Source organism: Cydia pomonella, chromosome 6 (assembly GCF_033807575.1).
Source record: "Cydia pomonella isolate Wapato2018A chromosome 6, ilCydPomo1, whole genome shotgun sequence".
Lineage (NCBI taxonomy): Eukaryota > Metazoa > Arthropoda > Insecta > Lepidoptera > Tortricidae > Cydia > Cydia pomonella.
The window spans coordinates 25,134,687-25,158,242 of NC_084708.1; the positions used below are offsets into that span (position 1 = coordinate 25,134,687).

At 36.8% G+C, this 23,556-nt stretch overlaps 1 protein-coding gene across 1 annotated transcript in view; it reads left to right on the forward strand.

The window, feature by feature from the left end:
• Window positions 1-22,220, forward strand: part of LOC133519356 (ADP-ribosylation factor 6) — a 108,598-nt gene extending 86,378 nt beyond the window's left edge. The window contains exons 3-7 of the mRNA XM_061853398.1: window positions 817-922; window positions 12,212-12,367; window positions 14,456-14,602; window positions 15,696-15,867; window positions 16,380-22,220. Of these exons, the coding sequence (XP_061709382.1) occupies window positions 841-922; window positions 12,212-12,367; window positions 14,456-14,602; window positions 15,696-15,838 (528 nt within the window). The 5' untranslated portion in view covers window positions 817-840 and the 3' untranslated portion in view covers window positions 15,839-15,867; window positions 16,380-22,220. The remainder of the gene's footprint in view (window positions 1-816; window positions 923-12,211; window positions 12,368-14,455; window positions 14,603-15,695; window positions 15,868-16,379) is intronic.
• Window positions 22,221-23,556: the final 1,336 nt, after the last annotated feature.

Below are 23,556 nucleotides of genomic sequence, written 5' to 3' on the forward strand. Positions count from 1 at the left end.
CTAAGACTATTTCGTGTTTCGAATTTGACAGGTAAACGACATACAGCTCCATACATTTTGCGGTAAATTGTTTTATCAAAATTTGACGTTTAACAATTCAGTGACCGCAAAACATATGGCGTTGTACAGCGCCATCTTTTTGTCTTATTACCTCTCTATTACAATCAATTCTCTTTGCCTTAATAGAATAAAAAAAAAAAGATTTCATCTTGAAAATATATTTTTAGCGCTTCGTACAAAACTTTGTTCACATAGCTCTTGGATCTTTCATAGATGAGTTTTTCTCGTTTTACAAGATATAAAAAAGTTATTTCTTCTTAATAATAAGGAGTAGGAAGGTTCTAATATAAAATGACATATGAACATACAGTGTCACTGACGTACTAATCTTACCTCCTTATTTGGAAAGTAACACAAGCATTCTGGGTCTATCTTATATTGATTTATATTACAAGATTACAACGGTGTTATATCGCAATAGTAGCGATGCAGAATCGTGTTACACCTGTGCGGTAAATTACCAGCGACATCATTGCGACTTATCACGGCGGCACTGCACCGCTTCTGAATCGCTGTAAACTGTCGCCGTGAAGGGCGGGTTGCATCAACCACACTTAACGGACTGATCATCATTACTCAGCAGAGAACTACGAATATTCTCATACAATAAAATTCAGCGTACATACTCTTTAACTGTAACAGACAGTTTGGTGCAAAGAAAGATGCACATTATAAATATGAATATTTGCTTCATATATGTTGAACACTTCTTGCAAACAGACGATTTTATTAACGTTCTGTTTCATCTAATTCCAGTTGAGCGGCTGAGGTGAACACAAGATGGGGAAGCTACTATCGAAGATCTTCGGCAACAAGGAGATGAGGATACTCATGCTGGGGCTCGACGCAGCTGGGAAGACTAGTATCCTTTGCAGAAACAAACATACATATTATAAAACCTAATTTAAAATGAACGTCGTCATAACAACCCAACTACTTGATCCCTAAATCTGGTTACGGAGTTAATTAATCATCCAAAATGAAGCTCAATCAATAGGAAAGTTTAATCCCTGAGGCCATTAAATTCTACAGCTTACCTTACGCAGGCGTATCATACACTCTTAGGACCTAGGACCTCGGGGTTCATATAGTTATGGAATGGACAAATACTAATAAAGTAGGACTTTGATAGCACGAACCTCTAGGGAGAGACCAAAAAGTTCGTGTTAACGAGTGTTCATAATTATTCAGGTTATCAACTAAGAGGTTTTTATTCGTTTTATAGAGGGTTTCGAATTAATACCTAACGAATGAAAAAATCGTTTTACAGAGGTAATTATACAATACAGTTTTTTTTTTTGAGTTACAGATATTTGTCAGTAAATAACTTGACGGTGAAATAAATTGTACTGGATAATCGTGAAGGGAAGAGCCGAGGTAGACATTTTCAAGTACTGTGATAGGTGTGCGTCGCAGCACTCTCAGCATGGTGCTCGGCGTGCTCGCCATGCTCGCTGAAATAAAACCGGTTGTGAATGACCTTCAGACCAACATGTCGCGCGTAAAGACTGCAAATACGCGGATAAAACTGTATAATGAATACAATCTATTACATATTTTGATTTATGTTATTCTTATTTGATATTAGATACACTAATATCGGGATCCGTAAGAACTACCCATGCGTAATCGGTAAGCAGACTTACGTGGGTGAACCCGCTATTCTACTCACTAACGCTTGGTGCGCGATTGAAACATTACGCCATTGACTGTTTTCTCAAAAAATTGCCCATTTTAAGAAGATGCTCGAGCCAGTAAAGACATTTAAGACTGGATACGCTTCGTTTTAGCTAAGGATTCAACATAATTAGTTAAACGATGTTGTAATGTCGAGTGTAGCGCTATTTCAAAACTAGACTCAACGGATAATTAATTTCTTTAACGTGTTAAGGGTTTTGTTTTGGGCAATTGTTTCCTTTTCTTCGCGTTCATATCTTTCTTACCCATTATTTTTAGCTTTCCGAGGGCGTGATAATAAACAAAATTATATAACTGTCAACATTTCTGACTAAGCTACCCAAAAAGGGTCTATTTCTATTCAGCGTTTGAAAGCGATCCTTGTAAAATCGGCTTAGCCTTTCTTCAAACCCTTTAAAAAACGGTTTACCCGAATATATTGTATCGTAATCCTTCTTTTCTTAACACACATTCACCGCTCGGTAGCGTGCTGAGCTGACCGTATTTTACGACAAGGTGAGTTACGAATGCCTTATCTCATATAACCTAACCTACATAAACCTAGCTTGGGGAGTTTTCCAGTTTCGACCCGTCTTGTACACGAATTATTTAGTTTCTTATTGTATTTGAAAAAAAAAACGTCTGAGCAAGTAAAGTAAACCTTTATTCGCGCCTAATACATAAAAAATGCGTTGACATGTTACCAAACAACTCAATTCTTATAGTAATTTCAAAAGTTACGAATTGAACTTGCCGGGATAGTAGCGATTTCTTGAAAGATTTGGTTTGACGCCTCGTAACCGCCCGATTGACCGCGAGATTCCGCTTTCGCCGCTCCAAGATACAGTTTCCGTTGGCTTAAGGTCGGTAGGGTGGGAGGTCATAGTCTAATACCCACAACACAACTTATTGAGCTTACTGTGCGACTGGGTCGATCTATGTTAAATTGTCAATTTTTTTGTTAATACGCCCTTGCGTGCGTAACTACATGTCGCATGCGTTGCGTTTATTTCATTCATTTTACTTCGTAAACGGCGTGTGCGTCGAATAAAATAAAGCTTTTACACCAACTGTCTAGATAGAATAGCGAACGTGAAGACGATTATGTGGCTAGAAAAGTCTAAAACGAAATGTATTAAGGAGATAGGTACTGTAAATAATTACGGAGTAATGTAGAAATGCTTCTTTATTTGGCCGCTTGCCCGCGTTTCGTGGCCCGGTAGCGTTCCGTTTTGCATTATACATTCGTTAACGTTTCGGAAGTCGAGATATATTACTTTACTGCAAGCTTTAACCACAATTCATTTCAAAATAGGTATGATCTGAAGTTATATCTAGTTTAATAACTTAATGACTAATATAAACGCTATTCAAGATTAGTAAATGGTATTGAGTCAGTTCCAATGGCACACAGTTTTTGACATCACGTTTCGTTTTGTAACACCCCACCATCATCATTTGCCTATGCTACTTAAGGTCGTCTACCCTATTATAGCCCACCTAACCTACAGAATATCTAAAAGCACTGCGTATAAATCCACTGCATACCGAGACTGGTCACAAATCATGTCCCTCCTCAGTGCATATGTTGTATACCTATAGGGAGCGTGCATAAACTGTAGAGGACAGCACAGCATAGCACATTTTGGGCGCGAGGTATAAATTTCAAATTTATGCTTCCAATGTAGGCCACAAGATGGCAGAACCTACGATGCACAAGAAAACGTACGAGAATGGTAGATGGAGGCACTTGCTTTGGCGTGAAGTGTCAATGTATGTAGTACATGTTTATGTTTCCGATTCTGGCCACAAGATTGCAGACCCTCCAACGCGTACGGTCCCTATATGACGTCTTATGTCCCCACTGTATTTTCTATCGCATGTTTATATATGAACAACGATGACGAACGATGTTTAAAGGAGAGTGCTCCGAGGATTGACTTTAAAGGAGAAAGATTGTTCCTTAATCACTGCCGCTTTTTTCCGCCATCGCTCTATGCGGCAATATTTCCATCTTCACCACATGGATGGTTGGCCGAAAGGCCCTCCTAAACTATACGTTTCTCGAAAAACTTCCTGCACCTCTCTGGTGTTACAGGCGTCCATGAGCGACGGTAATTGTATACCATTAGGCGATTCGTCTGCTTATTTTTTTTTATACTACGTTTTACCGCCTATATCATAAATATGACTCGAACTCGAACGTTCGAACAGTTGACTAAAATAACGGTGCTATTGCAATAGTTAATATCTGCATCATTTTCTTGTCTACAATTTTGTACATCAACTAAAATCGCTTACGCCAGCAATATACACTTAAATTCCTTTGCAGTTCCCGATACTCTGACCCATTTACCCTGACTAATTATCCCAGTGATACAGTCGTGATATGCACGCGATCGCTCTTGGTCATTTTACGCTCAGCTGCTTGTAACTGCACTTTGCTCGTATGTGTGTGCAATGTTTAAGTGGTGTGATGGTTTAGAGTCGTTTGTTCGTGTTACCGTGTTACCGTGTTACCCATGTGGTGTATGTAATGTACCAGTGTTAGCCGAAAGTTAATTAGAATTGAAAATATTGAATATTAACCATTACAAATTGAACCGTAAACCGTAACGGACGGTTACAATATTTTCAATTCTAATTAACGTTCGGCCAATACTGGTACCTACTCAACCTAAAGCATACACAGTCAATAACAGAATTAAATGACGTCTACATATTGTACTTACAATTATCTAAAACTAGTAATGTTTGAAGGGTTGACCATAATCGTCTGGTCTGTTTTTTCTTAATAAGAAAGTACTACGCTATACATTTACTATGCAAAATACAAATGAGCGTTCCATACTAAATATTTTGCTATGGGCAAAAAAAACAGACTGGACAATCCATGCGACACATAAATTTTGAAAGGGCGTTGTTTTGGCAAATTTTAATTCTTTTTACATGCAAATACTTCTTAAATCCGAGATCTACTGCACTTAAGTCCTTTCATTGTATAATAAATAGGTTAACAATCAATCTAACGAAATGGTTGATTAAAGTAGGTACATAACAATATAGTAGGTATTTCATGGTTTATTAGTCGAATTGAAACACACGATTACTGCAAATTAAATTCAATGTTTCCCTGAATACATCATCGTTATTTATATACCATTGTTATTGCAAACATCGCAACTAATTCAGCCATATTTAATATTGGAATGTAATTGTCTTTATACAACAAACACAACATAATACATATAAAACTTAAAATCTAAATCTAAAAATAAATAAAACTAATCTTAAAATAAATAATTAAAAACTATCCCCCTGCGGCATGGTGCCGTAGATGCTGGCAGCATTTCCTCGTTGTATCGCAATACTTATTCTCTGTGCGAGGAAGCTGCCAGCTCTACGATCACCGGTAGCGTCTGCTATTTTTTTGGTTAAATCCTTGAATATATAATTTTATATTGGAATTATATAATTTATCCCTCAAAGGGATAAGTTCTCCTTTGTATTTAACTGTTCCTAATTGTAAGATACTGTTATTATGTGTTTCTTTCTGTACAATAGAGAGTTTACTACTAATTTTATAAATTATTTTTCTACTCGTCGACTGTATGTATGTATGTAAACACTTTACTGTACATAAGGGACAGGTAAATATACAATAAAAGAAAAAAAATGTTGGCAATGTACATACCCTAAACTTAAACTTTCCTATTTTCTATCGCTCTTCTTCAAACTGTTTCATCTTCTCTCTATTGTAAATTTCTTCTGTCATTACATCGCTTGTTTGGACTTAGTGGTTTTCTTTATAAACTATAGTGATTAGCACCTATATACAAAAGCGAACTTAAGAGATTTCTTCCAGTCAACCTTTGAGCAATTGAGAGGCAAAAGTAAAACATGAAAGAAAAGCGACCATTATGTACAAAAAAGTAAACTATGGTAACTGACTATGACTATGGACTGTAATGGTTCAAAGATTTCGTATACCAAACTATAATTGCGTACTTTTCATGTTTGGACTCCTAATTCAACTATAATATTCATTTCGATACGCTATAGTCAATAAAAAAATTCACCAATCATGTGCCGCCGCGCTTCCATAGAAAAGACATAAATGGGCAACTATTTAATGAGCATATTCAACGCGCGTTTATGTCTTTTGTACCACATTTTTGTCCACAATTTTCATGAATTATGCAGGTTTTGTAGTAAAAAAGTATTGTAGATATACGATAGTGATATAGTCAAGCAATCCTCTGTATATATCTATTATGTTTATTGTTATTGTAAATAAAATGTTATATCTAATTAAGTTTTTCAATCTCTCACTTTACTTAGGCATCTCAGCAAGCTTCGTTGCCTAACCACGGTACTTGACTGAAAAGTTCTCTATTATATCATGATTGTATAATAGTACATTACGATACAAGTGCGAAAAATAGGAAATTCAAAACGAGTGGCGAATTACCTATTCGCACATGTATCGTACAACGTTTTACAGTACATATGGGCCTTTAAATGTTTGACACAGTAACGTAATATGCTAATTTGCGCACTAGTGCGGTAAAGTAGCACCATATGTACTGTAAAATACTATATGTCCCTCCATAATATCTCTTCCCGCTACTGCATGTGTCAGCAATTGTTGCAGTAGACCAATAGTGGGACCGGATTTTTGCCCTATAAGTTTCGATAATTCTAAAGAGTGAAAAGTGATGTTTATCTGGTATGGGACATATTTTTAAGCATATTTGTAATATATGAAGAAAATTTAGAACGAGCGTTAGATATAAATAAGGTATTTATGTATTTTTATTGATGAATTTTGAATATTGAATTAAAGTACAAAATTTAAGCATCGTCTTTTATAATATGTATGAGGCTTTATGCTATCAAATTTTTAGAAAAAAAATCAACGTGCTTCTTTGTCAAACTCAAATTAGCTTATTATTTTGTCAATATTGAATTAAAGTTTGAAAAATCCACAATATCATATCTAAATTCTTAAGTTAATAGGCAAGGCAAAAAATTAGAAGAATAGGATATGTGCTTTACAATTAATATGCGTTTTTTGTCCTGTAAGATCTAATATTGAATTAAAGTCCGTAGAGATAAGTCTATTACTATAAAATAATATATGCAGCCATTTTATGGAAAGGTAGAAATATCTGTGTGTAGCTTGCATTGTAATAGTAAAATCAACTTAAAAAGGCGCGAAATTCATAACCACGCCGCGCTGGTCCGTCAACATGTCGGCTCGGCGCGCGGAAGCCTATCGTAGCCGACCTAGTGAGCGATAGATACCTCGCCCCGCCCGCGCCCCCCGCTCAGCTTCGCAAGCGCTGTTTGTCTTTTCTTTCAAATCATTCATTTGTTTATTTATCGTGCACATAAATTAAATGCGGACATTACATGAATTTAATTATAGTATAAAAGTTATTATGACTTCAAAATGAGTGAAAAATGTTTGATATGTGTACTGTACTGACTTAGTAACAGAGAAAAAACGAGGAATTGAGCAGTTAATAACTGCGAGCAAATAATCTTTCTTGGTGATGGGAAAGTTAAATATTTCTACGGGAAGGAGGAACTACGTTTCCATAAAAAGTGTAGATTATACATTGAGTCGAAGGCTATACCGGCGTACAAAAGACTAATGGAGGTGGCATCAGAGGGCTTACCGCGAACCACGTTCGACGTGTTGCCTCCCTGTCATACTTACGTACGAATTTACAAGTGCGACAGAGAGGTAACACGTCGAACGTGGTTCGCGATAGGCCCTCAAATGTACAGCCAAGTGACGATGATGAAAATTACATTTTCAAAACTTTTGTCTTTTGTTACCATTGTGTTAGCGGCCTGTACTTACTTTCAACATATATTAGTAGTTTATGGTACTGCTACATAATAAAAGGCATTAAAATACACGAGTGTGGGCTTAGGAAACGAACGAAGTGAGTTTCTTAAAAAGATCACACGAGTGTTTTAATGCTTAATTATCTTATACCTTTAAACGAGCAATTCTTGTATATATATATTTCCGGGATCTCGGAAACGGCTCTAACGATTTTGCTGAAATTTGGTATATGGGGGTTTTTGGGGGTAAACAATCGATCTAGATTAGTCTTATGTTTGGGAAAACGCGTGTTTTTGAGTTTTAATGCGTTTTTCTTTCGACGCAGAATATGGTCGCTAATTTCGTGTTGCCGGCCACTGTCCGTCTGGTCCAGCGGCTTAAGACGCGGACTGCTAAACGAGTGTTACGGGTTCGAATCCCGCCTGGTGACTAACTTTTGTTTTTTTTATATGTTCAATTTTATATATAATTTTTTAATTTTTATTGTTTTAGACAAGTTTAATTTAGTAAAAGAATGTAGTTAAGATTATCACCTATACACCACCATATTACAATAAATAGTTAGTTATAACCGAGCAAAGCTCGGTCGCCCAGGTACTGTATAGTTATTGCAGGTAGTTCGCAATCACATTTTTAGCACAGGCATTATAAGAGAGGTATGGGCATTGTAAATGTCATCTGGCTCTGTGTGGTAGGGCACAGCACAGCGGATGTCATTCCAGATCTAGAGCAGAACCCAACTGGGGAAGTACCTCCACCTTACAGAAAATCGCAGCCAAATAACACTAGACCCTACTCATAGTGTTGTGTTCCTGCCGGTGAGTAAGGTTGCCAGAGCTCAACGAGGGGTGGGAGGGTGTTAGGGTCGGCAACGCGCATGTAACTCCTCTGGAGTTGCAGGCGTACATAGGCTACGGATACTGCTTACCACCAGGCAGGCCGTATGCTTGTTTGCCACCGACGTAGTATAAAAATAAATTAAAAAAAACAAACAAATTAAAATATTTCATACGACATGTGCTAATTATTTGTCTCAGTGTAAACAAAAATATATCATAATTATGATATCAATTTTCAAATTCAAAATGGCGGACATGTTTTATAACTTATTTTAAGAAATTATGAGTAGTTTAAGACTTTAAAAAGCAAGAAATTGTTTCTTGCTTCTGTTTGTATATGTATCATGTAGTATTTGATGTTTTCATTATTTTTGAAAGTCCTCAGGGTGCCGATTACGAAAATGACATCCATTATGGAACCCAAGATGGCGGACATTCATTTTTCTTAAAAATCGGTATGGGTGTCATCTCCGAGGTTCTTCGAGGTTCCGATTACGAAAATGACGTAAATTTTGCAATCCAAGATAGCGAACATTATTTTTTCTTAAAAATCGATATGGGTGTCATATCCGAGGTTCCTCGGGATTCCGATTACGAAAATGACGTCTATTTTGAAATCCAAGATGGCGGACATTAATTTTTATTAAAAATCGATATGAGTGTCATCTCCGAGGTTCCTCGGGGTTCCGATTACGAAAATGACGTTCATTTTGAAATCCAAGATGGCGGACATTAATTTTTCTTAAAAATCGATATGGGTGTCATCTCCGAGGTTCCTCGGGGATCCGATTACGAAAATGACGTTCATTTTGAAATCCAAGATGGCGGAAATTATTTTTTCTTAAAAGTCGATATGGGTGTCATATCCGAGGTTCCTCGGGATTCCGATTACGAAAATGACGTCTATTTTGAAATCCAAGATGGCGGACATTATTTTTTCTTAAAAATCGATATGGGTGTCATCTCCGAGGTTCCTCGGGGTTCCAATTACAAAAATGACGTCAATTTTGGCGGTTCTTGTTGGTGCAGATTTCAAAAATAGAGACCATTTTAGAATTAAAGGTGGTTGATATCACGGCTACACACATCGACACCCATTTCAAAAAGTAGCGTCCGCCATATTTATTTGCAAAATAGATGCCATTTTTGAAATCCACATCCCTAAAAACCCAGAAAACAACACCCATGACGACTTTTTCAAAAAAGTGACGTCCGCCATCTTTATTTCCAAAATGGACGTCATTTGTAAAATTAGTACACATACATCATACAACATGAAAACTAAAAACATTTCCATCCTCTTTTGGGCAGTTGTGTAAGTCTGTGATAACCCTAGGTAGGTACGGAGACCTTGAGCGGTGTCGGCATTTACGCAAACATCAAAGGCGTCGGCCCACTGTTACTTTTTACACTGTGCTTTTAGTGTGTAAACGAAAACGTCACATGATATATCAAAAGAAAAGTTATTTTATCTTATACCTTTAAACGAGCAATTCTTGTATATATATATAATTATATTTCTGTGATCTCGGAAACGGCTCTAACGATTTCGCTGAAATTTGGTACATAGGGGTTTTTGGGGGTATACAATCTATCTAGATTAGTCTTATGTTTGGGAAAACGCGTGTTTTCGAGTTTTCATGCGTTTTTCTTTCGACGCAGAATATGGGCACTAATTTCGTATTGCCGGCCACTGTCCGTCTGGTCCAGCGGGTTAAGACGCGGACTGCTAAACGAGTGTTACGGGTTCGAATCTCGCCCGGTGACTAACTTTTGTTTTTTTTATATGTTCAAGTTTATATATAATTTTTTAATTTTTATTGTTTTACACAAGTTTAATTTAGTAAAAAAAATGACCTATGTAATAAGAGAAATCGACAATAGATGGCGTTACTCTGTGACAAGTGCTGTAAGGTTAAAATCGATTGTAAATAATAATAATTGTCAGTTCACATTTTACTTTTTAAGTTTATGTAGATTATCACCACCATATTACAATAAATAGTTATAACCGAGCAAAGCTCGGTCGCCCAGGTACTATATTACTAACTGTACTAGGTTGCCTTTTTAACAAGTTGGTCCAGTCCATGGTTGCCTAGGTACATTTTATTTAAAAATCGGTTAATCTAGGCGACCATTAACTGGACCAACTTTTTTAATACGGCAACTTTCAAATAAGCTTTCATTTGATATATCATACGATGAAATAACAAACAAAAAAACTATCCGTACGCAATCTTACAAGGCAACCTACTTGAAATGTATCACTGTGAATTTTGTCTTACATTTATTTCTTATCAGAAATAAATAACATGAGGGTGCATATACCTTATAACGTATCTCTATATAACTATCGGTTATCAATATTAGCATTAGCGGTTAACAACAACATTCCCCTTAAAACAAATAACTATCGCGAGGAAAATACCAAGTCCAAACATCTGAAAAAAATCGGGAAAGAAAAGCTGCAACTGGCTTTTAAAATGGTACAAGGAAGGGTGGTCATCTGTATGAGAATGTGTTTTTTTTGTCTCTATTTGACCCAATGGTTGACTGGTAGAGAATGCCTTTTGGCATTAAGTCCGCCATTTGTGTTTTTTTTTTGTTTGTGCAATAAAGTTTAAATAAATAAATAATATTCATGTAACGCGATAACGAATTCTACGTGAACGAAACCGCGGGCAATACCTATTATAGTAACAACAAAATAACAATTTTCTATTGCTATTAATTTAAAACACGCTTTAGGAATTTTTTTGATGGACCGTAGACGCAGTCAAGGGCACCCCGCTCCCCACTACCGTTGTTCGCTGCCTCCTGCCACAGCGCGCGGCGCGCGCAAACTTGCCGCGCGTTTGAAACGTAACGTATTTATATAAGCAAGGAATGCATACATATCAGTAATGAGTGTCGCCGTGATTTTATATTTCTAAATTTTTGTTTAGTAACTGAGATCATTGTTGATGATCGATTATTATTAACTCTACAAACTTTAATTCAATATTAGCTATACTGCTTAGCCTGAAATCAATATCTAGACAAGCACATTGTCTACATGTCTAACTTTTTACTAGAATACTAAGTTGATCGATAATATCGTAATTTTGCAATATCAGCAACTCTAATTCTATATTTACAAAATAACTTGTGTTTTTACGTTTACCAGAAAGCAGCTGTTCCAGATTTCTAAAAACTGAAAATTGTACATAAATTGAAGTGTTATTCGATATGCTAAAGTTTTCTGTAACTTTAATTCTATATTTACTTAGTTATTAGCAAAATTTAAAATATTTAAATATAACCGAAAGCTCAACCTTAAAATTTCTAACTTTTTACCAAAGTATTATTTAACATACTCCCAATGACATATCAAAAAAGAAAAAACTTTAATATTATCGAAACCCATTTTTGTTCAACCGCTGGTCTACAGAGAGGTTTTTAATTCAGCTTGTGTTTATATATTGTATATTTTCTACTCCTACTAACTTAGTTATTAAGTCCAAATTGTTACTAACATCCTATGAATCATTGATCTGCAATAAATTAATTTTATTTTATTTATTTTTTTATTTTTCCTAAGGTTATGATTTTGTTCGTCTTTTCAATTAATATTTTATTTATTTTTACGTAAACAGTGATGAATTGTTTCCTCAAAGTGCTTCCTGGGTACATTACATTACAATCATTTGTAAATAGACCTTTACATACATGAAAATGACATCTTGGCCTTGAAGATGTTTAAAATCATACATTGTGTCCTTAACATGCACTTCAGCTATTTTATATAAACTAAAATTAGGTCAGTCAGTCACAACGATACCTACGGTCGGTTTCAACGTGGAAACGGTCACGTATAAGAACGTCAAATTCAACGTTTGGGACGTCGGGGGGCAGGACAAGATACGTCCGCTGTGGAGGCATTACTATACAGGTAAGGATAAATAAACAACAAGTATTTTTTTCTTAAACTCTGGTGGGTGGTGGACGAAAACGTCGCTATTTTACGGTGGTAGATCACAATGGCAATGTAAATAGGGGATATTACGCAAAACTGCGTAGAGGGTGCCACTATCACACTCTGAGGGCTTAACACGAAACACGAAAATGGAATTTTCGTTATCTGCCTCTCTATCACTCTTTCCTTGGCTTAAGGAGGAACTAATTGACGAAAAAACTCACTTATTATACACCGTATTTCGGGATAAAAACGATGTGCCAAATATCATACAAAGCCCGTTCTGCCGTTTTTGCGAGAGATTATCCCTGCGCATAAAATCCAAAAATAATTTAGCTAAAACAAAAAAATATTACTTTGCTTATCCGCGAAAAGATAACGTGCTAGTCAATCAGTGCTTACACTGATATTAATATGGATTTCCGCAAAGTAACGCCTGATTCTATTCATTATTTTAAAATTTAGTTTATTCATATCCGAAATCATTCAAAAGTCACCTGATGTTTCAAAATGCTATTGTGATAAACAAAACCAATTGTACTTCCTGGTGTCACTTCCCTCGATCCATCCACACCACCTGCTTTGAATAAATCAACAGATTAGATGCACAGCGCTCGTCTATTAATAAATATGTGTGTTAAACAGTCTTCTATTCGGAAAGTTTTTGTTGTTTGACTGTTTCTTTTAAGGGCGTCTGTAATAAACCTTATTTTTAAAATCCCAAATACTAAAACAATAATTGGACCAACCAATCCGTAAAGCAAATCGGTGCGACTAATTGGGGCAAACGAATCGTAGTCACCTGCAATAATATGTTATACAACGAAGTCCGCAAAAATATCTGACATGATCTTATTTGTAGAGCCGTAAGAGATGTTTTGGACCCTGGTATGTCCTTAAACTACGTCCAAAAGAGAGGTATGGGCACTGTGAATATCATGCCGCTTTGTGTGGCACAGCACAGCGGATGTCGTTCCATATCTAGAGCAGAGCCCAACTGGGAAAGTACCTTCACCTTACAGAAATAACGCTATACCCTACTCAGTGTCGTGTTCCTGCCGGTGGGTAAGATTGCCAGATCTCAAAGAGGGTACGGAGTGTTAGAGTCGGCAACCCGTATGTAACTCCTCTGGAGTTGCAGGCGAACATAGGCTACGGAGACTGCTTACCATCAGGCGGGTTGTATGCTTGTTTTCCACCGACGACGTAGTATAAAAAAAAGAGCGTGTCAAATATTTTTGCGGCCTTCGAAGAGTAACATTGCAGGTGACTAAGTACTAGCACATTTTTCCAATACTATTGGAGACTCATCTCGAAACAACAGTCTATCGAATTCAGAATGAGGCCACCAGCCTATACCGCCAACCGCCTCGCTCCTAGTAGGCGTCCGTTTCAAAACTGAATTATTTAACTGTATAGGTACCGCCTTATTCACTTATTCGTGAACATACCGTGCCGGCGCGTAGATACAAACCTGACTAAAGGCCTTAACTCATTGCTCTAACATTTACGATTGCTTGGTAAATTGTAGCGACACTAAAAACTGACCGGTCAAGACATGTTACATTCACATTGTAAAGAGGATTAAAATCAGCCGTGAAATGCCTGTACGATAAATTTATATATTATTGCCTTGACCTAATTCCTAGTAATCCTAGTGTTCGTCGTACCTAGTAAAAGTTTGTAGGATTACTACTCGTATGTGATTATTAAGTAAATAGCAAAATTATATCAGAAAAGCGCTATGCAAATATATTTTAAAGTAAAAACATGACTTTCGACCGCCCGTGACATTAGGAAGGTGGAACTAACTCTCAGCTTTAATGTTTCCTATACTAAGATTATACTACAGTGTAAGGTTCTTGAAAAAAAAAGACTGTTGGTACTTGATAGGGTCAGCGACGCCCCCTGGAGTCCCCTGGATTTGCAAGCGTCCTTGGGTAACAGTTTGTCATCAATAAAAATAATCATTCCAAATTTTCACGCCCTGGTCGGTACATTCACATGCATTTTGCGATATCTGATTATTCGTACACATATTCAAGTTTTTTTTGACAATTCCAGGCACTCAGGGTCTAATATTCGTAGTGGACTGCGCGGACCGTGACCGCATCGACGAGGCGCGCCAAGAGCTTCACCGGATTATTAACGATCGCGAGATGCGCGACGCCATCATACTCATCTTCGCCAACAAGCAAGACTTGCCCGACGGTAAGTCATCGACATTATGTTCGTCGTTTCCTCATGACTGAGGTGACCATATGAGGATGCACGATTTTCCGCCGTCCTAATAATAATAGTAGGCAGACTTTTTACTATATCTACTCAGCTGGTCGGAGGATGTCTATTACCCCGTCCTCCATCCAACACTATACCGGCGCTATCATGCTCATTTTCGCCAATTAGTACTTGCCCGATAGTACTTGCGGAGAATGGAGAGTACGAAAACTCAAAGCATACATGCATATTTCAGTGAAAAGTCTCCATTTCTTCGTAAGTGAAATGCGTGGTTTGAAGCAGTCGCTTAAGATGGTATTTTGTGGAGTGGACGCCTGTGGTTGCTTCAATCCCTTGGACGCTCGATGCTCGACGATCCAGTAAACGCTTCGAACGATACATTCTGACATTTCTGACTTTAGTCATCGACCTAATCACGCCGCCCCCAGCCCCTTTCATCGTCATGCCGTCATTATGTCCAGCTTTCGGGCTAATAACCGGTATAGATGGAGTGAGCACTCTAAGCTTATTTATTTCTCTATGCTTTATTATATTGGCAAGTACATAGTCGCCCATTGTGTGGTTCTTATCTTGTTCTTATTGACACTTCTTTTGGATTTTTTTATGTAATATTTGCTCTCCAGAACAGAGAAGTTTTTACTTCATGTTATTAGTGTTTTAAAGTCCGTTGTATCTCTTCAGGCATAACGTCCTCCGGGTCTACCTATAAGCAGTGACGTGAATATAAGATGGCACAGTGATTGCTAAGAGGGATTCCAATTTAAACGAGAGATCGTGACCATATTATTGCTTCCATCTGAGTTTGCCATGGGCCTTAGATAAAATAGTTTTAGTTACGCTTATGCGTACTAGGCTGTGTTGCTTACGACACGATTATTATAAGGACAATTAGGATTATTGTCAGCATTCCGCGCTTATGGAAGGTCCAACACATGGCTCGCTCTTTAAGTTCTCACTCACCTGGTCGTGATTGTAGTATTACGCGTTCTTAGTTAAGTACATCTGTTTTTATTTTCAACTCCCAGATAGATAATTTATTTAATACCCAAACTTTTGTTAATTCCAGCAATGAAGCCCCACGAAATCCAAGAGAAGCTGGGCCTGACACGTATCCGTGACCGCAACTGGTACGTGCAGCCGTCGTGCGCCACGACGGGCGACGGGCTGTACGAGGGGCTCACGTGGCTCACCAGCAACCACAAGTTATGAGCGCAGGAGTAGGCGGCCCGGCTGCCACGGTGAGCTACTTACTTGTCTGCTTTATGTCTTCAATTTGTAACGTACTTCTGTTATGCGGCTCGATACATTCTTCACAAACTATATTCACCGATTCCACCGTGCAAGAGCATTAACACTAGTTGCTCTGTGAGCTTGTAGACTTCGCGATAAAATATTTACTACGTTGAGTCATTATCACAGTGGTCTTAAGTGCCATAGACTGCGGGTTCATTCGATTTACATGTGTAAAACTTATTAGAATAAACAAAATTGTTGTGTGGAACTAGACGAACTAATTTTCATTGGGGCTAGTACTGAATATCATAATGTATGTACAATTTTTATTTCGATATCGAGTTCTATCTTGAGGCGCTAGCGATGAAGCAGTATTGAGAACTAAATATTTTTACACCTGATCATGTAACTTATCTGTCATAAAAAGAGATAAAATAAATCATGTAGATTGTATTAATTATAAATTAAGATAGTAATGAGATACTGAAAAGTTTAATCAACTTTATTTTTATTCCAGATGAGGATTTCGATGCCATTTAATTTAAGTACGCTGCCCGTGCCGTCGAATCTTGTAATTTCCTAAACCAGTGTCCCGCGCGGGAACACTCAGTGCGGTGCGACATGTAGGACTGTCCGAAACAGCGAGGACTATTCAATTATTACATATACAGATGTGCAATGCGGAGTTTTCCAAAATTTGCAAAAAAAATTCATAATCACTAAAAATATTTAATCAAAGCTGCATTTCCATCAGAGATGCACAAGGACGCGTAGCGAAGGATGTGTTTGTTAAAATAAACGAAGTGATTCTATTGGTTCTTAACGAACGCATCCCTCGCTACGCATTTTCTCGCGCATTTCTGGCGGAGCACACCCTTATTCTCTAGCCGCACACAGACCAAAACCTGCCAAGAACAATGCAATTTTGATTTGTAATAATAATTCAAAACACAATGAAATGGAAGGCCTTTTTATAGACCTCTGGGCGGCATTGTTGGCCGAACGTTAATTAGAATTGATCATTAACCATTCCAAATTGAACCGTAAACTGTAACCGTCCGTTACGGTTTACGGTTCAATTTGTAATGGTTAATTGTCAATTCTAACTAACGTTCGGCCAACACGACGACGATGGACGACTAGAGGATATGGGAATCAAAAATTTCGCAATTTTAGGTAACCTTGCGATTGCACATCAGTGATTAGATAGTTTGTGAACTATTTCACAAAAAAAATGAGAAATCAATTATTCCATTATTTAATTACATTAGAAGTTTGTTGTATCGATTGATTTATTTTTTTGTATGTTTATTTAAATTACTTAGAGTAAAGATTTTTTATTAATTTAATGTGTACCTCCAATTTTGTATGATAGTATGGTAGAAATTCGAAGTTTTTAATGCATTATAGTAATCAATTAAATGTGGGTATATGAGAGAACGCAATATGTGTATTACCTAAGTAATATCTATCACGCCTGCGCAATGATGCTCGAGATGTTTTTGTATCTTGACTGTTATCCTTTACAGTATTACATTCCCTTGTTTCCTAATATAATGAACTAAACATCAATCTTCGAACACAACTTTGGCAACAAAACAAATTATTTTATTAAATATTTTTATTTGTTTTATTTAAGTCGTCATAATACTATATATAAATTAAAAACTGAAATGGATGTCATATATTGAAGCAAAAGTGACGGAGCCCTCCAGTTCCCAGCCCAAGGGTTCAAGGCGTTACCCCGGATAGCTAAAGACGCCGGTTCGAACCTGGCCTTCACCACTGGAAGGCTACGTCACTTTTTTTTTCTATATAAGATACCAATTTCAGCTTGATCTTTAATCTTTCTATGAATTTTGACCGAAGATTGTTTGTTAATCAATGTGTAAAGTCCAATGGCGTTATTCATAAACGCGCTGCAAGCCTCAAATACATATTAATCGTTTGTCTCAATCTGTCATTTTGACGTATGTATTTGTAAGATAGGGATAAGACATATAAATAATTGAGGCTTGTAAAACTTTATGAATAAAGCTTTGGTTTTCTAAGATAGCGGTGCCGTCTTATAGCGGCCGTAATATTACGGACGCAAAAAGAATGTTCCGTCAATCACCGCCCTCTATATTTTAACCTAAGAATTGTAGAATGATCCATAATATATGTTATCATCATTATTTTGCTATGGTTTTCTCTTAGTAGTTATATACAACTCATAATTTACTACTGTGACACACAGGGCAAGTATTATATATATTGTATGATGATTTGGAATGAAAATTTATAATTATAGCCTAATTAATAAGTTGGTGGTAACTACTGGGATTTACGTTTCGGAATATCCGAAAATCGTTTATATGTAATTATGACCTATGTAAATTTCCCTATTTAACATTAAACCTAAAACAGTCAAGGTATAAACACAAAATTGTTGTAAATCAATGTACATATTGATGTTTTTCACAATGTATGTACATAACGAATATTATCTTATCATCTTTTACTTTCATGTTGGCGTATTTTGTATAAAAAGTAACCGGGAACCCTTAGTGTAAGAATTATAAATAAATTTCTTGGAGATGAACACTGAAGAAAGCAACGCATTTTCGTGTAAATGTAGATTAGGCTGGTCCATTTGCCGTAAGTTGTATATAATGCCGTATGAAATGAATGTAAACCGTAGACAAACGAATACTAAGACACGTAAATTATTATCAAAATATTATAGAGTCCGTAACTAACTGCACACGAGTGTGACGTGACAAAGTGAGGCGGTGTCATTATGAACGTTATATTTTCATAGAAATTTGACATCCATGATGACATGACCACACTTTGTCATTGTATACCGAGTTAGCTAGGTCGTCCCTAACACCAAAACTTTTAGTATCTGTTTAGCCTGATTGTTGACTGATAGAGAATGTCCTGTGGCGTAAGTCCGCCCTTTGTACTTTTTTTGCTATGCAATAAATAATAAATTGTAGCTGCAGTCCTGACAGCTCTAATAAATGGCGCTATACGGCCCTGTACACATAGTTAAAGATTATCAAGTTTTTACAAAACGTATAATAGCACCATCTACTTTACTGTCTTAATATTCTTTTGTTTATGTTGTAAACTAATAAGCAATAACGAAATTAAAAAGTTACTAAATTATACTAATCATGTTGTGTCTGCTTGAGTTTTGTTTATAATTTTTATATATACCAAACATGGGAATTATTGGGGGATTATGTTGAAGAAATAGTGTTGATATCATTGTCAAAACATATATATATATAATTTCTAGAATTAAATATTTCCGTCATTTCTTTTTACTAAAAGACACAAACACTATGGTAATTTTCACATAGCTTAGATACGGTGACAGCTATCATGTCCATACAATTGACGCGGCACGTAATCGTGAACCTTGTCGGTACGCATGAAGGTTGATATTGGGCTGTAGCCGCGCGCGTCATATGACGTCTTTGGCGGTCAAAAGGTTAAGGCCGTCGCCTATCTGAAAGATCTCGCGCGATCCAACTCCCTCGACCCTCCTTCGTCGTTCTTCACCTTTACAACTTGAATTTGCACAAGCAATCAAATTATTGCATCCCTTCGCTCTATTAACACTCACTCACTTTAAACTTAAATGAACAGTATCACTCAAAAGTCAAAATCGGATGATCAATTGACAGAGAATAATTGCGCGCGCGTCGCGTGTCGTGAAATATCAGTAGACATAATTAAAGAACAATTACAAAGCTAAAATATTGTGTACATAAATTTATTTTTTATACAACGTTCAAGCATGCTATAGCGACGTAAAACGAAAATATGTATTGAGATGACGGCTGTCACCGTACTTAAGTTATTTGATGAATATAATAGTAAAATCTGGCTTTCTTAGCAAAATTAGAATGTTCCTGATTCTTTTTTTAATGTTGTTCAATATGTGTTCTATTAATATTGTACAGTGTTTAAGTTTATCAACATCATATTTGTATAGATCAAAATTACTACGTGCCCCAATAATTCCCATGTATTTTGAGTATTTTTTTTAGTTGTAACGCGAAGTATGCTTGTAGCTTTCAATGTATCGTTGAGTAATGTCGGGACCATCTGATGTCGAAAACTGGCAAGATTTCCATACTCTGCACTCATATTTTTTGATTATTTGTTTCTTGCCTTATGATTAAACACGAAATCTTACGTTTTAAAATTATCAAAATTACAGGGCTGGGCACATTCAGCATCAAACGTAACCGACATTCAGCGTCAAAATACATACTAACTTAACAAAAAAGTCTCTACATGAAGAACAATTAAGACTGTTACAGATACTTTTGAACGCGAACTGTCGAGAAATGTCACTATTTGGAAAAGTATTCCAGCGGTGGCAGCATGGTTGCATTTTTATCGCTTGTCACTATGCCTGTCACTTTCGCACTTACTCGTTAAAACGTGACAGGCATAGTGATAGGCAATAAAAATGCAACCGTGCTATCGCCGAGGGCGACAGTTTTTGCGCGTTGTTATATCCGCTACTATTGATGCTAATTGTACCTATTATTAAAATTGAGCTTGGGCAATAGGGTTTGAATGTATATTAAGGCTGCGTAGGCAATATATCTAGGTGCCTACAGTACTTACAAATATCTGAAAACACTACTGTTCAAATATTGTGAGTACGACACACATGTATTTGTTGATTCTTTTAACCGAAGATTGTCGAAGTGTAAAGTTATAGTGCTACTGAAGGCTTGTATGTATTTTTTATAAAAGTTAAGAACAAGACTGTATTATAAATTGTCTTTGCTTAAGCTCAGGTTTCCTAGGATGGCGGTGCCGTCATATATCGGCCGTAATACCGCGGTGAATGACGTCACTAGACGTTGTCTATGTGCAAAATGGCGCGGTTTCCTAGGGGGCAGTGATTGACAGGAACATTCTTTTTGCGTCCGTAATATTACGGCCGCTATATGACGGCACCGCTTTCCTAGGAAGAGCTAGCAGAGCTTTACATCAAAAAATATGAAAATCTTTTCTCGATCGTCCTTAACTTTAGAAAATGGGACACATATTCTTACAGTTTTGTTACTACTATTGTTATGGTGCGGCCAGACATGCAGGGATTCGGCGTGATGGCTTCTCTTTCGTTTTCCTAGGTTAGAGAGAGACGCCATCACGAATATTCGCCGAAACTCGATACGTGTGGCCGCACCCTTACTATTCTGTTTGTAAAACGATTATATGTAATTATGCCAGTAACATCGGTTAATACTCTGAACTAGTAATGACATGACAATATTAACATTGCTTACTTTAGATGATTGTGGCCAAATCTGGATAATATGCACGTTCCTAGAAAATGGTACTGCCACACGTTACTGCGGTCTAGATGTTTTAGTAAATATGCATACCTATAGGTGTCGGCACGAGAGCTAAGGTAAAGATTACACATGAACTACATAGAGTACTTATTGCAAAAAAATCATTAATCGATAAAATTAATTTGATTTGAAACTAGTTAGTTAATCTGGAAACTTGCTATCGGTGCGAAAAGAACACAACTTTTAAGAATTCTGTTGTCATTATATGATGTAATAGCTTCTTTCCGCGGCTTCGGCTGCGTGGGATGTTGATGATCGATATAAGCTATCGTATGTTCTTCCCCGCGCCTCATAACAGTTTTAGACGTGAGCCAAACTCATCTGAATCGGTTCAACATTTTAATCGCCGTAGTCTGATATATAAGACACAATATCCAGCTCATTTCGCCGCGGTCTGATATATAAGACAAAACTTCGTGTAACTTCGTACCAGCGGAGACACAATGAAAAAATCTAAGCGGTTAAAATGTAATAAACAGACAGAGTTATTTCGCATTGTATAATATTAATAGGGATTGTTGTGTGCGTGACATAAACTCTGGTGCCGAAACCTATACTAAAGAGTAATTTTAATGTAGTGCAAAAGTCAATGAAAACAGTATGAAAATTGCATGTTCATGCCAGATTACCGTAATTCTCATTTTGGTTCTGTTATGGGAAATATTGTAAATTGATATTTAATTACGATTTCCGTTGACTTGGGCACTATTAGAACTCTGAATAATCCAATTAGGTCAAATGTCACGTAAAAACATTACCGTATAACAAATGTACACAAAATGTTTCGCTTTAAAGAAAAGTGCAATTAAATTAGTAATTGTAATGCACTTGTGATGTATAAATTGAGTTTAATATAAAATTATTTAGTTTAAATTTGAACCGAATAGCATTGGTGCGTTATACTGGGAAGCGAAAGTGTGGGTACGAATACAGTTTGCTGTATAATATTGTAGAAAGTTATTCAATATAAATTCACACTTGAACATTTTCTTTCATTAACTATATTATAAATTATAATCGAGATCTTCCCGGGCAATAACTACAGTTTTTCGATCCACTAACGGAACGGCAGCTGACGTACACGAAGCTTTACGACACATCTACCCCTTCCAGGGCACTATGTCCAAAGGTCAAAACGTCCAAGGAGTCAATATGTCCAAGGGTCAAAACGTCCAAGGAGTCAATATGTCCAAGGAGTCAACACATCCAAAGGTCATAACGTCCAAGGAGTCAATATACCCAAGGTGTCAAAATGTCCAAGGGTCAAAACTTCTAAGGAGTCAACATGTCCAAGGAGTCAATATGCCCAAGGTGTCAATATGTCTAAAGTAAATTTATTATGTTACCTAATATTAATACACTAATAAATAATAAATAAATACTTTATTTATTAATACACACTATGTAGACTCTACTATTATACTTTTTGTACTTTGTTCCTTCTTTAACTTTTCGACTCTATCAAATAAAAAACCGGCCAAGTGCGAGTCGGACTCGCGCACGAAGGGTTCCGTACCATTATCTATAAAAACGGCAAAAAAATTACGTTTGTTGTATGGGAGGCCCATTAAATATTTATTTTATTCTGTTTTTTAGTATTTTTGTCGTTATAGCGGCAACAGAAATACATCATCTGCGAAAATTTCAACTGTCTATCACGGTTCATGAGATACAGCCTGGTGACAGACGGACGGTCGGACGGACAGCGGATTCTTAGTAATAGGGTCCCGTTTACCCTTTGGGTACGAAACCCTAAAAAGGTATAAAAAGAAATAAATATTATTGTTTTCAATATAACGTAAACTCCAGTTATTCCGTGGACATTTTGACCCTTTGACATTTTGGCACTTGGATATATTTACTAATTGGACTTGTTGACTCCTTGGACATGTTGATATTGACTCTTTAAACATTGTGACTCCTTAGACATATTGATTACTTGGACGTTTTGACCATTGGACATTGTGATTCCTTGGACATATTGATTACTTGGACGTTTTGACCCATGGACATCTTGATTCCTTGGACATATTGACTCTTTGGACATATTGGCACTTGGATATATTGACTCTTTGGACATTTTGACACTTGGGCATATTGACTCTGGACGTTTTAACTCCTTGGGCAAATTTACTCTTTGGACGGTTTGACCTTTGTACGTGTTGACTCCTTGGACATATTGACTCCTTGGACGTTTTGACCCTTGGACATATTGACTCCTTGGACGTTTTGACCTTTGGACATAGTGCCCTGGAAGGCATCTACCTTTCACTGAGTTATCGCCCGCGATGGCATGACCTTCCAACTCGCAGGAAAGCG